General features: G+C 51.2%; 1 protein-coding gene across 3 annotated transcripts in view; it reads right to left on the reverse strand.

Moving 5' to 3' along the window:
- TBC1D2 (TBC1 domain family member 2) overlaps positions 1 to 11,690 on the reverse strand; it is a 56,943-nt gene that overhangs the window by 10,496 nt on the left and 34,757 nt on the right. For all 3 annotated transcript variants that reach the window (XM_003785163.1, XM_003785164.2, XM_012802371.1), the window contains 4 exons: positions 10,782 to 11,156; positions 5,234 to 5,344; positions 3,482 to 3,672; positions 2,029 to 2,505 (listed from right to left, as the gene is read on the reverse strand). In XM_003785163.1, coding sequence (XP_003785211.1) covers positions 2,029 to 2,505; positions 3,482 to 3,672; positions 5,234 to 5,344; positions 10,782 to 11,156 — 1,154 coding nt within the window. The remainder of the gene's footprint in view (positions 1 to 2,028; positions 2,506 to 3,481; positions 3,673 to 5,233; positions 5,345 to 10,781; positions 11,157 to 11,690) is intronic.

The following is an 11,690-nucleotide window of genomic DNA, read 5'->3' on the forward strand; positions in this document are numbered from 1 at the left end:
GGGAGAGGCCGGAGACCATGCAGCTGCAGACTGGTGCCCTGGTGCTGTCCTACCTCAGGGAATGGCATTCCTAGGTACTACAGCATAGAGTTCCTCAGCTCCTTGGGTCCTCTTACCTCACATGGACAATGGGGACAACAATGCCCACCTCCCAGGGTTTTCATGAGGATTAAATGGCATGAGCTATGTTAATGACCTAGCATCCAAGAAGCCTTCATCAAGCATCACTTCCTACCTGACCTTTGCATGAAATATAAAAATTATTACTCCTATGAATCACATAGCTTCCAGCTCCCCTCATAGCTATTCTTAAAGAGGCTTTGCAAGTTTTGTCCCTTCTGGATTTTAACATATTCAAACAGATAAAAAGTACATAGGATTTTGCTCAGCTGTTGAATGAATGAAATTTCCACAGACATCACCTGTAGCAGACAGAGTAGCATGAAATCTGAACATATTTTCTAAAGAAGCTTAGACTGACAGGCATTATGGTGGGAGTTTAATTCTTAATTCCCAGTAATTGTATATATACATGATCAATGTCACCTCATTTTAGGCTGGAAATAGAGTACAAAAAAATCTACCCTTGAGAACCATTCAAATTTGAGGGAGAACAATTGAATGTTTATTCTGTGTTAAATAAATGTCATACACCACCTCGTCTGAAAAAAGAGAACGGCTTATGTAAATTTTGCTTGCGTGAATGTGTGTTTAAATTAAATTGAGTCAGAACTTGCCTTGGGGAATATCTGACACTAGGCAAGGGCTACTGACACACCTGGGGGCATCCATGAGAGCCCACCCTGCCCCCCACAGTCTTGGAGGGGGCAGCTCTATGAACCATCTCCTACCCCCATCCTCTTACTCCCTCCCATGCTAATTGGACCAGAAATGGAAATCATTCCAGGCTGGGCCACTTAAATTCCTTCTCTGGGGAATTCAGAATTAGGACACAAGGGTTGAATGCATGAGGGATGGGGTAAGAAGATTTGCTGAAAGGTCCAAGACTCAGGGGCTGATGTTTCCATTCTGACAGCCTCAGTGGGCTCTAAACATCCCCAAAAGCAATGGGCAGAGGCTGGTCTGCTGAGAGAAGGAAGCAGGCGTGTAGAGCCAGGGAGAGGCCGGAGACCATGCAGCTGCAGACTGGTGCCCTGGTGCTGTCCTACCTCAGGGGATGGCATTCCTAGGTACTACAGCATAGAGGTGGCCCCTGGGGCTGCAGTGTGCTATACCTCTCCTGGAAAGAGTAGTTGCCTTGGCCTCTGGTCCTCAGCTCTATTTTCTTTTCCTGGCTTTGCGAGCTCCTCCTGTAACATTTACAAGTTTTCCTTTCCCTTGGGCTTCTCTGAGTGGGTTTCATTTAAAGCTATGGTCTCCAACCCCTGGGCTGAGAACTAGTACTGCTTTGTGGCCTTTGAGGAGAGGGGCCTCACAGTAGGACGTAAGCAGAGAGCAGGTGCTTGAGCAAAGCTTCATCTGTATTTACAACTGTCCCCCCCATCACCTGCATCACCACCTGAACTCCATCTCCTGTTGTATCAGTGGCAGCATTAGATTCTCACAGGAGCACGGACCCTACTGTAAACTGCACAGGTGAGAGATCTGGGTTGCAAGCTCCCTGTGAGAATCTAATGCCCATGCCTCACCTCCCACTCCCATCCACTGAAAAATTGTCTTCCTTGAAACCAGTCCCTGGTGCCAAAAATGGTTGGGCATTGCTGCTTTAAATCAAATGATTCCAGGACCCTGACAGTCCTGAATACGTGAGGCAGGCCACACACTATACACTCCAAGTGACCAGTCAGGATGCTTTCTATGTGAGTACAAATCAAAGGAAAGAGGCCCTGAGCTCTGGCCTCTGCCCATCTCTGTCTTGAACATATCCTCTGACCTGTCTGTCCCTATCTGTCCAGTGGGGACCAAGCATCCTAGGCTAACATCTCCAGGTTCTTGGGAGGGTCCAAAGAGACAGAGTAGCGCTCTGAAAGGTAAAGGTTGTGCCCTTGCTGAGTGATGGCAGCTCACCTGTTTAGGCCCTGGCAGTAGCCGATTGTGGGGTTCTGCCAGGAGAAGGCGAGCAGCAGCCGGCGGAGCTTGTCCGGGAAGCTGGAGGTAGGGCAGGTGAAGTGCTTGTTGTTGGGGAAGGTACGGTTCAGGTCCAGCTCGATCTGGCGGGCGGCAGGGTGCTCACTGGCCTGGCTCCGGCTCAGAAGCTCCTGGTAGTAGCCAGGTGTGTGTAGGTGCTGGACGCGGAGATGGACCAGCCACCTCCAGACGCGTGGCCGGTGCTCGTGGGGCACTCCTGCCCGCAGCAGCTGCTTGAGCTCGGCCGAAGGCATGAGCTCACCCAGGGCAGCCCAGCGTTCCCGCAGTGGCCGCTCCACCGCCTGGAGGCCCAGCAGGTGGTGAGAACGCACCTCCAGTGCCTGGATCTTAGCCAGCAGCTTCACGTCCTCCACATCATAGTCAGGCACCCTCAGGAAGCCATATTCGTCATATTCACTGCCAAAAGAAGCCCACTAGCAAAGCTGTGCAGAGCCTTTCCCCAGAAAAGGGGCAATGGAGAGGAGGAGGAATCTGGGCCAGCTTCCTGCTGGCTTTATGGAGAGTTAGCCATGCAGCTCGGAGCATGTTATTTCAGTTTTCCCAACCTCAGTTTGCTCCTCACTATAATGGGTATAGGAACCCCTGCTCTGCCTCATGAAGACCTTGTGATATCCTCTGTTGTAAGCTGCTGGAAGCCTAGATAGTACCTGGGGCATAGTAAATGCTTAAGAGATATTGATTCATTCATTCTGTGCAAATATAAAGGACTCCCTTATTATTCCACACAGGCTTAGGCCCAAGAAGTCCCACACTGCTAACACAACCCTGTTCACCATAGCCAGTAAGCCCAAGGGTGGGTGGGGAACAGACAGCACCAACGGCAAGCAGAGGTCGGGGGGCTGGGGTCCCATTCCAAAAGGGCTCTCATTGACTCAACATTTATTCACCTCCAGTACGTGCCTTGCACATACTATCTCATTCAATCCTAACCATTCTCCCATAGAGGGGTCTTAGCCCACATCTTATGGAGACTTGAGTATGAGGATCCAAAGCCAGGTCTGGCCCCAAATCCTGGCTCCTGCCACTGGGCCACCCAGCCTCCATGGGCCTTCAAGCACAGCCATGATCCCTTCCTTTATATTTAACTGTTGAGTCCACTGTGCTCGGCAAGGACTGAGTGCAGGGTCACTCCTCCTCCCCTCTCTGGTAAATAGGTCTGGGAGGCAGCCTGGAGGAGTGGGAAACACAGGGCTCTGCAGACAGCCCCACATCTGTACCAGCGTACAGATGGTCTGTATGGTCATGGTAAGGGGCCGCCTTCCCCAAGCCTGCACTGTACAACTGCAGGCTCATGGATCTGGAGATTGGAGGTGGTGGTAGGGGGTGCAGTGCTTGAACATGGTTGGCAGGGACTGGCAGCTGCAGGGCTCACCTGATGGGGCTTGGCTCCATGCTGTCAGAAGTCTCGCCAGCTTCCCACTGCAGAGCCTCCTGGGTGAGCTGCCTCAGCAGCTCCGCACATGCATACTTGCTGGCTTCGTCTCCCACGGCCTCCTGTAGCCTCCGCAGCCCCGCCAGGTACTTGCTTTCCACCTGGCAGTTCCTGGCTTGCAGGTAGGCACACTGCAAGAGGGAGAGGGACAGCTGGACAAGCCATGTAGCTGGGCCTGGGCTGCCCCCAGCTGTATGGCAGCACTGCTCTCATCTTCCCCAATTCCCACACCTTTGTGCAAGGGCAGGGAGATGGGCCCTGAATGCTGTAGTTTACAGCAAGGCAGAAAAGAGGGGACTAGGCCCAGGGTTAGAGCTGGTTCACAGACAGAGAGAAAAGGTACACAGGGATAGTACAGGCTCTTGCATGGCCTAGAGTGCCATCCTGGTTCAGCAACAGCTAGTTGTGTGGCCTGTGGCAAGTTACTTAACTTCTCATGCTTTAGTTCATCCATCTGTAAAATGGGGATAATAGACAGTCTGCGTCAGGATCCTGGCAAGGATCAGATGAGTGGATATGTAAAAGTGCTTCCCAGGGCACTTGGAACAGAGCAATCTCTCTGTAAGTGGTATGACCCAGCACTTGCCCAGGGGATGGGCACTATCCTTGTGCCCTCTGCTGCCACCATGTGGGCTCTTTCTGTTCCTCCAACATATTACATCCCTCCCACTTCTTGGCCTTCACACACTCTTTTCCCTTGCCTGGGACATCCCACTACATGCCTGCTTCCCTTGAACTTTTGGGTTTCTACTTATACAAGCCAGATGGTGTGCTAGGAAGGTCAGGCAACCTCCTTGTTTTCCATCTTTGTGAGATAGGGACAGTAAAAGTTTGTCCTGTGTTGCCATGACTCTTGGGCCACCCTGGTTCCCATCTCATCCTGGGGTGGCAGAGAATGGGGGAACCTCAAGGGTAAGACTGCAATTCTGCTACACTGCTGCCCAGGTCACCATCTCCAAGCTATCCTTGCCCTGCTCTCCTTCTTGTCCCCCTTGGCTCCCCTGCTCTCAGTAGGGCTCCTCGGGACAGGGCTTCTCAGGGACTCCTGCTACAGACTCCAGCCTCCCTACTTCCAGGCCCATGTCCTTAAGTTCACCCTCCTCCGAGCGGCCACAGCAGTCTTCTTCATTACTCACAATCCTCCAACAATTCCCTGGTTTCCTCAGAATAAGCTCCAAACTCCTCATCTCCAGCCTCATATCTCTTCCTCCCAGCCCTGCTCCCTACCCCCAGGCCCCAGGTCTTTATTATGCTGTCTCTCTTCCTGGAAGTCCTTTCTCCACTGGTTGCCAGGATATCACTAACTGTTAGGACTCAACTCAGAGGGCACCTCCTCCAGGAAGCCCTCCCTGACTTTCCTTCCACTGTATGGGCCCCCAAGAATCCTATGAGCCCTACTTCATCTTGATCATGTTCAACTCTCTCACTGGTCTGTTCCCTCATTGCGGACAGAGACTGGGTTTATTGGTCTCCACACCCCCAGCTGCCCAGGGTACACTACCCAGTGAATATTACTGAGTAGATGACTCAGTCAACCAGACCACAGGGGTCTGGAAAAGAGGCTGACACAGACCCTGCTCCTTCCAGAAGGAGAGCAGATAGGCAGTGAGGAGAGTAAGACAGGGGTAGGCAGTGTGGGACTAGAGGGTGGCCAGGAACACAGACAGCCAGAACAGGGCTCCTGCCACTCACCTTCATCAGGAGGGCCTTCTCCTTCTCAGCCACCTTTCTCCAGATCTTTGTGACCTGGTGGATCTCGGAGTTCAGGAAGCGGTTCTGGGTCCGGTAGGCTTCCATGTCATCCTGGAGAAGAGAGCAAAACATTTTGTGAGTTGTGCCATAAACTTCTCCCTGGGCTAGGAGAGTCACATCCTCAAATGAGCTGCCAAAGCCTCCTTTCTTTAGGAATTTCTGATAATGGCAACAGAAAAGGAAGTCTGAAAGAAACAAAATTACCATAGTCCCTTTCTCTATTCTTGACACCAGCATGATGTGGTCAAGAGAGTGCTAGGGCTGAGTTCCAGACTTGGTTCTGACATCCTGACTCAGGAAGGACACTGAACCACTCTGACCCTCTGTTTCCTCATCTGTAAAAGGGGTAAGTACCAAGTACCCTACTGGGCATCTGTGAGAATAAATGAGATTACATGTTAACACTAAGCAGGGGGACTGAAACACAGCAAGTGTTCTAGTGTTTGTTTTAGAATCAACCTATTTTATCACACTTACAATCATACTGTGGACATTTGTTTTACTCAGTGTTACTTTCTAAATATTCCCCAGTCATCTTTTTTTAATGTTTGAGGACTATTCTATTGGGTCAATTTATAATAATTACTTTTTTTATTTGAGCCCTGAGTGTTTTCACTTGGTTTTTAATTATGAATAATGCTGTGATGAACATCTCTGAGGTTTCCCTTTGCAAGATAGTCTGGTACAGGGAGTAAGCTCCTTGCTGCTGGGGCATACAAGGAGCGGCTGGATACGCACTGGGAAGGCTCAGGCAGGGACCTGAGCCTCAGAGAAGGATCATCTGCAGCTCTTGATCTTTCTTCTGATGAGGTAGATGCTACAAAACCATGTTATCACTTAACACGCTCAACGCTACGGCTAATAACTCCAGGGTATTTGTTGGCTGAGATGTGACCCTTTTCTCTCCCTCACCAATGTACTGGGCTATAGGTAAGTATAAGAGATGCTAGGGCAGGGATGACCTTGGACAGGCTCTGACTTATCTGAAAAAGAAGAACATCACACCATGTGCGCACACTCCCAGCCCTTGGTGAGTGGATCTTCATGCAGGCCAAGATGATCTCCAAGGTCCTCCCAGCCTAGAAGCTCCATTTTACGCCCAGGGTCTTCTGCCCTTCACCCAGACACTGACATGCTCGGAGGTCCTGTTCCCGGGGTTTCCAGGGCTGAAGATGAGTGGGCTAGGGTAACCTCATCTTGTGGCCTCACATTCCACTGAGGCTCTCCATGGTCCCCCCCCCCACCCTGGCCTTCCCCACACGGTGCCTAGACTGAGGGGCTGTGCTCCAGGGGAGCATGCTCTCTGCTCTCTCCTGGCTGGACCCAGGCAGCTCTGGCTTCCTGGCCTTGTCTCCCTGCTCCTCTCCAAACATATCCCTCCCTAGATCAAAACTCAGGCTTCCTGACTCTCAGAAATGCTGCCCATGCATGCCAGCTGCTCTTCTGGCAAGTTCCTGCCTGCTTTCCCCAGCACTCCCATTTCTTCATGCCTGTGTGGCAGGAGCGGGAGACTGGGGAGAATCCTTACTCTGGTGGTACAAAGACCAGCTAACCTCCCGAGAACATCAGGATTCTCTGGGACCTCTCTCTACACCCATGATAGACTTAACATTTTAGGGTCTGGAGATTTAGAAAACTTACAAACTCAGAGGCTGCGAGGCTTCCTGTATTACCCCAGGACACCACAACACAGAGTAGGTTATCTCATTTAATTCTCCCAGCAACCCTAGAAGGAATGGCCCTTTTTCAGATTACTCCTGGGAACACAGATGAGCTTTCAGAGGCTCTAAGGGGAAGCAACTTGCCCAAGACCATAGGGTCAATACAAGGCAGGGTGTGACCCAGCCTAGGTCTGTTTGCTTATAAAGTCCCAACCACATGATTTCCGGCCAGGCACCCTCCGAGCTCCCTCCCAGCTGAAAGCCAGCTGGATGCCAGAATGCTAGTCCGCACTCTTCAAAGGCTGTCTTTTGAAGCCTCCTGGCTGAAACACAGGGACTTATGAGACCTCCCTACCCAGCAGGCAGTATCCTAACAACACATCAAAGACACTGGCACTGCCCATGTGCCAGCATAGCCTGGTGGTCGGGGCTACTGGGGCCTCACTGCCTGGATGTAAACTCTGCCTCCACCATTGAGACCCTGGACAAGTCATCTTGCCTTTCATCTGGAAAATGAGGATGATAATAATAGCACAACCTCCAGAGGTGGCTGGGGGAGTCACTTAGCTATACAAAGGATTTAGAAAGTGCCATGTGCAGTGTGAAGGTCCTCTCCCTCACTGAACTCTCCAGCAGCTTGAGACCCCCATTCCCTACCTGCCCCCATCCCCGTCCTTCCCACAGCTGCTGATGCGGACCCTCCCACAGTCTGGGTATACGCAATGAGAGGCAAGGGAGCAAAGGACCTTCCATTACCCCACTTCCTCCTGTGTGCCAGGCCCATTGCCCTCACTTCTATTACTTTGTTTAATTTAATCTTTACCACCGTGCTGTAGGTAAATACTAAAGGACTATATGATGTGCATCTGACAGATGAGGAAACAAGCCAGGAGAAGGTAAGTTCCCCTGTCCCTGAATCAAGGCTGGACTGGAAGGAAGCCAGGAACAAGGTGTGCTCCGCCCAGAGCCAGGTGTGCTCAGCCCACAGCCGGTGCTCAAGAAACGCTGCTAAGTGGCAGAGCCGGACTCCAGTGCCGAAGACGGCCCCAGCACCTCGGCTCCTGACTCCTTGATACCATCCCAGGCCTAGAAGGTGCTCTCAGGCATTTCCAAGGCTTTGGAAAGAAGGCTTTTGCTACATAAGATGCCCCACTTCCAGCCCCAGGGAAGGCACAGGTGTGCCAGACAGGGAGGCAAGGGTGAACTCTCCCTTACCATTCAGCTCATTGTCCTACCTTGAGTGCTCATCTTGGCTCAGAACTGTAGGGAAGAAAAAGAGAAACCTCAGAGAAGGGAAAAGTCACATGACAGTCACCAGTGGAGCAAAAAAGGAAAACACAGCCCAGAAGGGGGACAGGAGAGAGGAGAGCCTGACTGCCTTTGCAGGGATCAGGAACCTAGAATTCTCCAGGACATGCCCGTGGACAAGGCCCTGTGCTCCAGTGGGGGAGGCAGTGGACTGGCATAGGAGGCTGGCCCTAGATGCAGCCTGCCGCCCATGTCACTGGACCCTGGACCAGGCCTTCCCCTTTCCCCACTCAGCTGTCCCTGACACAAAGCAACAGGGTCGACTAGATTTTTAAGTCTTTCCAACTCTAATATTCAAGAAGTCAGTGATACTATTTCTAAAATGACTTTCTCAATAACAAGGGACCATTTCCCTAAAGTTGGGGGTCCTCAATCATAAGGCAAGCAAGAAATGTGAACACTCTTCTCTCCAAAGTTAAAGACAATGGATTTTCGATGGGTCTTCTAAAAGCTAGAAAATAAAGAACACCAAGTACATGCAACTCTTAAGCACAAAACACTGGGCCACTGAAGATCACGTGGAAATGTACATTTGGTTAATGTGAGTTTATCCAAAATAAATTGAACAGATGAGTAACTTTCAAAATAAATTGCAGCACACATTAATTAGGGCCACACCCAGTCCACGATTACAATCAACTCTCTGGGCAGCCTGGAGCCACCTAGCTGATCTATTTCTTTGAGCTCTGCACTGCTCTATTGTGTCCTGAATAGAGGATTCCAGCAGGAGGGATGGGCTGAGATAAGAGGAGGGCTGTCAGTAGTGGGAGGACAAGGGGGATGCAATTTGATGCAAGTAGTGCTCACCTGTCAGTATGGAGGACTCTAACAATACCTACTGCATCAGAGTCTGAAAGGTGTTTGTTTAGAATCTCTGATTTCACACTAAATAAGGTAAAACGTTCAGGGACTGGTTATGTGATTTTTCAGTCTTTGCTGACATAAAGATGGGAATCTGGGTTTCATGTTCTCTTCCTTTATCTTTCTAACAACCCCATAGTGGAGGAGAGGTTGGGCCATTTTTTACAGAGGTGAGATAACTTGCCCAAGGGCAGACAGCTAGTCAGAGGCAGAGCCAGAACTCAAACACAGGTCTGTCTGAGATTAAGGCTTGGTTAATGTCCACTGGGCAATGTTGCCCACTGAGAGTTTTTCTCTCAAAAGTGTCCTGATTACTTTTATCTTTTCTCCCTCCACTTCTAGCAGTTCTTTGATACAGAGGCATGGGAGTTCCCAAAGTTCTATGTGTGCATGGACAGTCACTCAAGGCTGGGGATCTGCCCTGATAAATGCGCTGTTGGCAGTCTTATTGTTCAAGCATCACAGAGTGGATTCACACAGACCTAGGCAGTGCAGCCCACCACACACCTAGGCTAGATGGTAGTGTAGACAGCTGTAGCACAGTGGCATTTGTGTATCTAAATGTATCTAAACATAAAAAGGTCATGTCGGTGCTATGATGTCACAATGCCACAATGTCACTAGGTGATGGGCATTTTTTAGCTCCTTTATAATTGTATAAGACTATAGTCATTGGCTAAAATGTTGTTATGTAGCACATGACTACACATGTGTGGCTCTTAGTGGCAGGATGTGGGGCAGGACTGTCCTGGTTACTGGCTCCTTTAGGGATAGTGGGGGCACTGAGCACCCTCCCCAGCTTCGGGCCACCAGGTGGTATAGCTCCTGGCACTACCATCTAGAGAGGAGGGTGCAGCCCATGGATCAACACCTCAAATAAAGCTCCTGTCCCTGTGGTACCTCTGGTCCCTTGGGATGTAGCAGCCTGAGGAGAGACAGGGACAGTGAAGGGGAAGGAAGGGGGAGGCTGAGATGATGGCAGCAGCTAGTGGAGACAGCAGAGCCAGTGGACTGGTCAGCAGATGTGAGCTCCCATCCAACTCCAGCTCCCCACCTCTTCAGCACAGGGTCCTGAGCAAGATCCTTACCCTTTCCCAGCCTTGGTATTCGCATCTATAAAGTGCAAGCGACTGCCTCCTGGGCCTGGTGTGAGGACTAGAGACGATGCAAGTAGAGCACCTGGACAATGACTGGCACATGGCAAACATTCTGTACATTCTCCATAAATGGGAACAGCAATTATTGCCATTGTCATGAGCAAGCCATGGCCAGCTGCAGAGTACCTGCACTGTGTGCAGGACTGCTGGGGGAGGGTTGCCCTGGCACCTTGGGGCTCCTGAAAGCATCAGGATGGCACTAAAGAAGGCTGACCAGGCCAGGCCCCAGACTCAGCTGGTCTTGGGCTCTTTCAATCTCAAATGTGAAAATCTAGATACCTTTACTTTTCAGTCGCCCATGACACTGAGGTTGAACTGCCCTAAGCCTTCTAGTGAGGAAAGTAATGAAGCATAGAACAATATTTCCAACATCGAATTCCAACGTGACTATTCCAGGATGCAGGATCATCTGCCCCCATCTAGGAGACCCTGGGGTTGAGAGTGTGCCTTCCCGAGGGCCCAGGGAGAGGAGTGGCGCCAGGCCTTGGAGGGAGCCCCTACCTTCAAGTGCTCTATAGTCTCCTGCTGGCTCAGGGGGTCCCTGTCAGCAGGGTCAGGGAGGTGCATGAAGTCCCGGGTGACCTTCTCAGAGAGCTGGCAGATGACCTGCTGCTTGGCCTGGTTCTTGTCCATGAGCAGCTGTGCGTGCTGCTGCAGCTCCTGCACCTGCTCCTCACGCAGGCTCAGTTCCCGGGCCAGACACTCGCGTTCCTGCTCCAGCGCCTCCACCCGCCTGCCCAGCTCTGCGATCTGCCGAACTTTGTGTCGCACTAGCTCCAGCCGGTCCTTGTCCTCAGCTGCTGCCAGGTATGCACTGGACGCCCTCTTCTCCTGCTGGGCAGCCTCCAGTGCCTTATGCAGGACCCTCACCAGCTCCTGGGCAGGAACAGGGAAGCATCTTGTGAGTTTGAACATCACCAGCTCTTCTAACCATCCAGAAGGGTGCCCAGCAGCACCCGGGGCATTGCATCCCACTACCCCCTTTTGCCTTCTCTGTTCAAGACAGTGTTAGCTGGGCATGTGGTTCCCCAGCTCAAAATTCCATTTCCCAGTCAAGTCACGGCTAGGTGTGGCCAAGTGACTATCGTACTTAAATGGGAAAGTGATGGGGCAGCTTTAAAAACACTGGACACAGGCTCCTCTGGTCTAGTTTCCTTTCCTTTTGGCTGGGGACAGACAAGAACAAGAAAGAGTAGCCCTTGTGGCCCCACAAGCAGACGCTAGATGTTGAGAAAGGGAGTTGTCCTACCAGCTCAGTGCCATTTACCTACCTCCGGACTCTTTACTGTGAAAAAACCAAACTTTTCACTTGTTTTTGGCCACAACACTTGGAGCCTTCTTTGTTACTGCAGCTGAGCCCATACTGACAGATACACTCCGTTTCAGGGATGAGCAATCTGAGGCCCAGCA

Source organism: Otolemur garnettii, unplaced genomic scaffold (assembly GCF_000181295.1).
Source record: "Otolemur garnettii isolate 467f Iridium unplaced genomic scaffold, OtoGar3 scaffold00014, whole genome shotgun sequence".
In the NCBI taxonomy this organism is placed as follows: domain Eukaryota; kingdom Metazoa; phylum Chordata; class Mammalia; order Primates; family Galagidae; genus Otolemur; species Otolemur garnettii.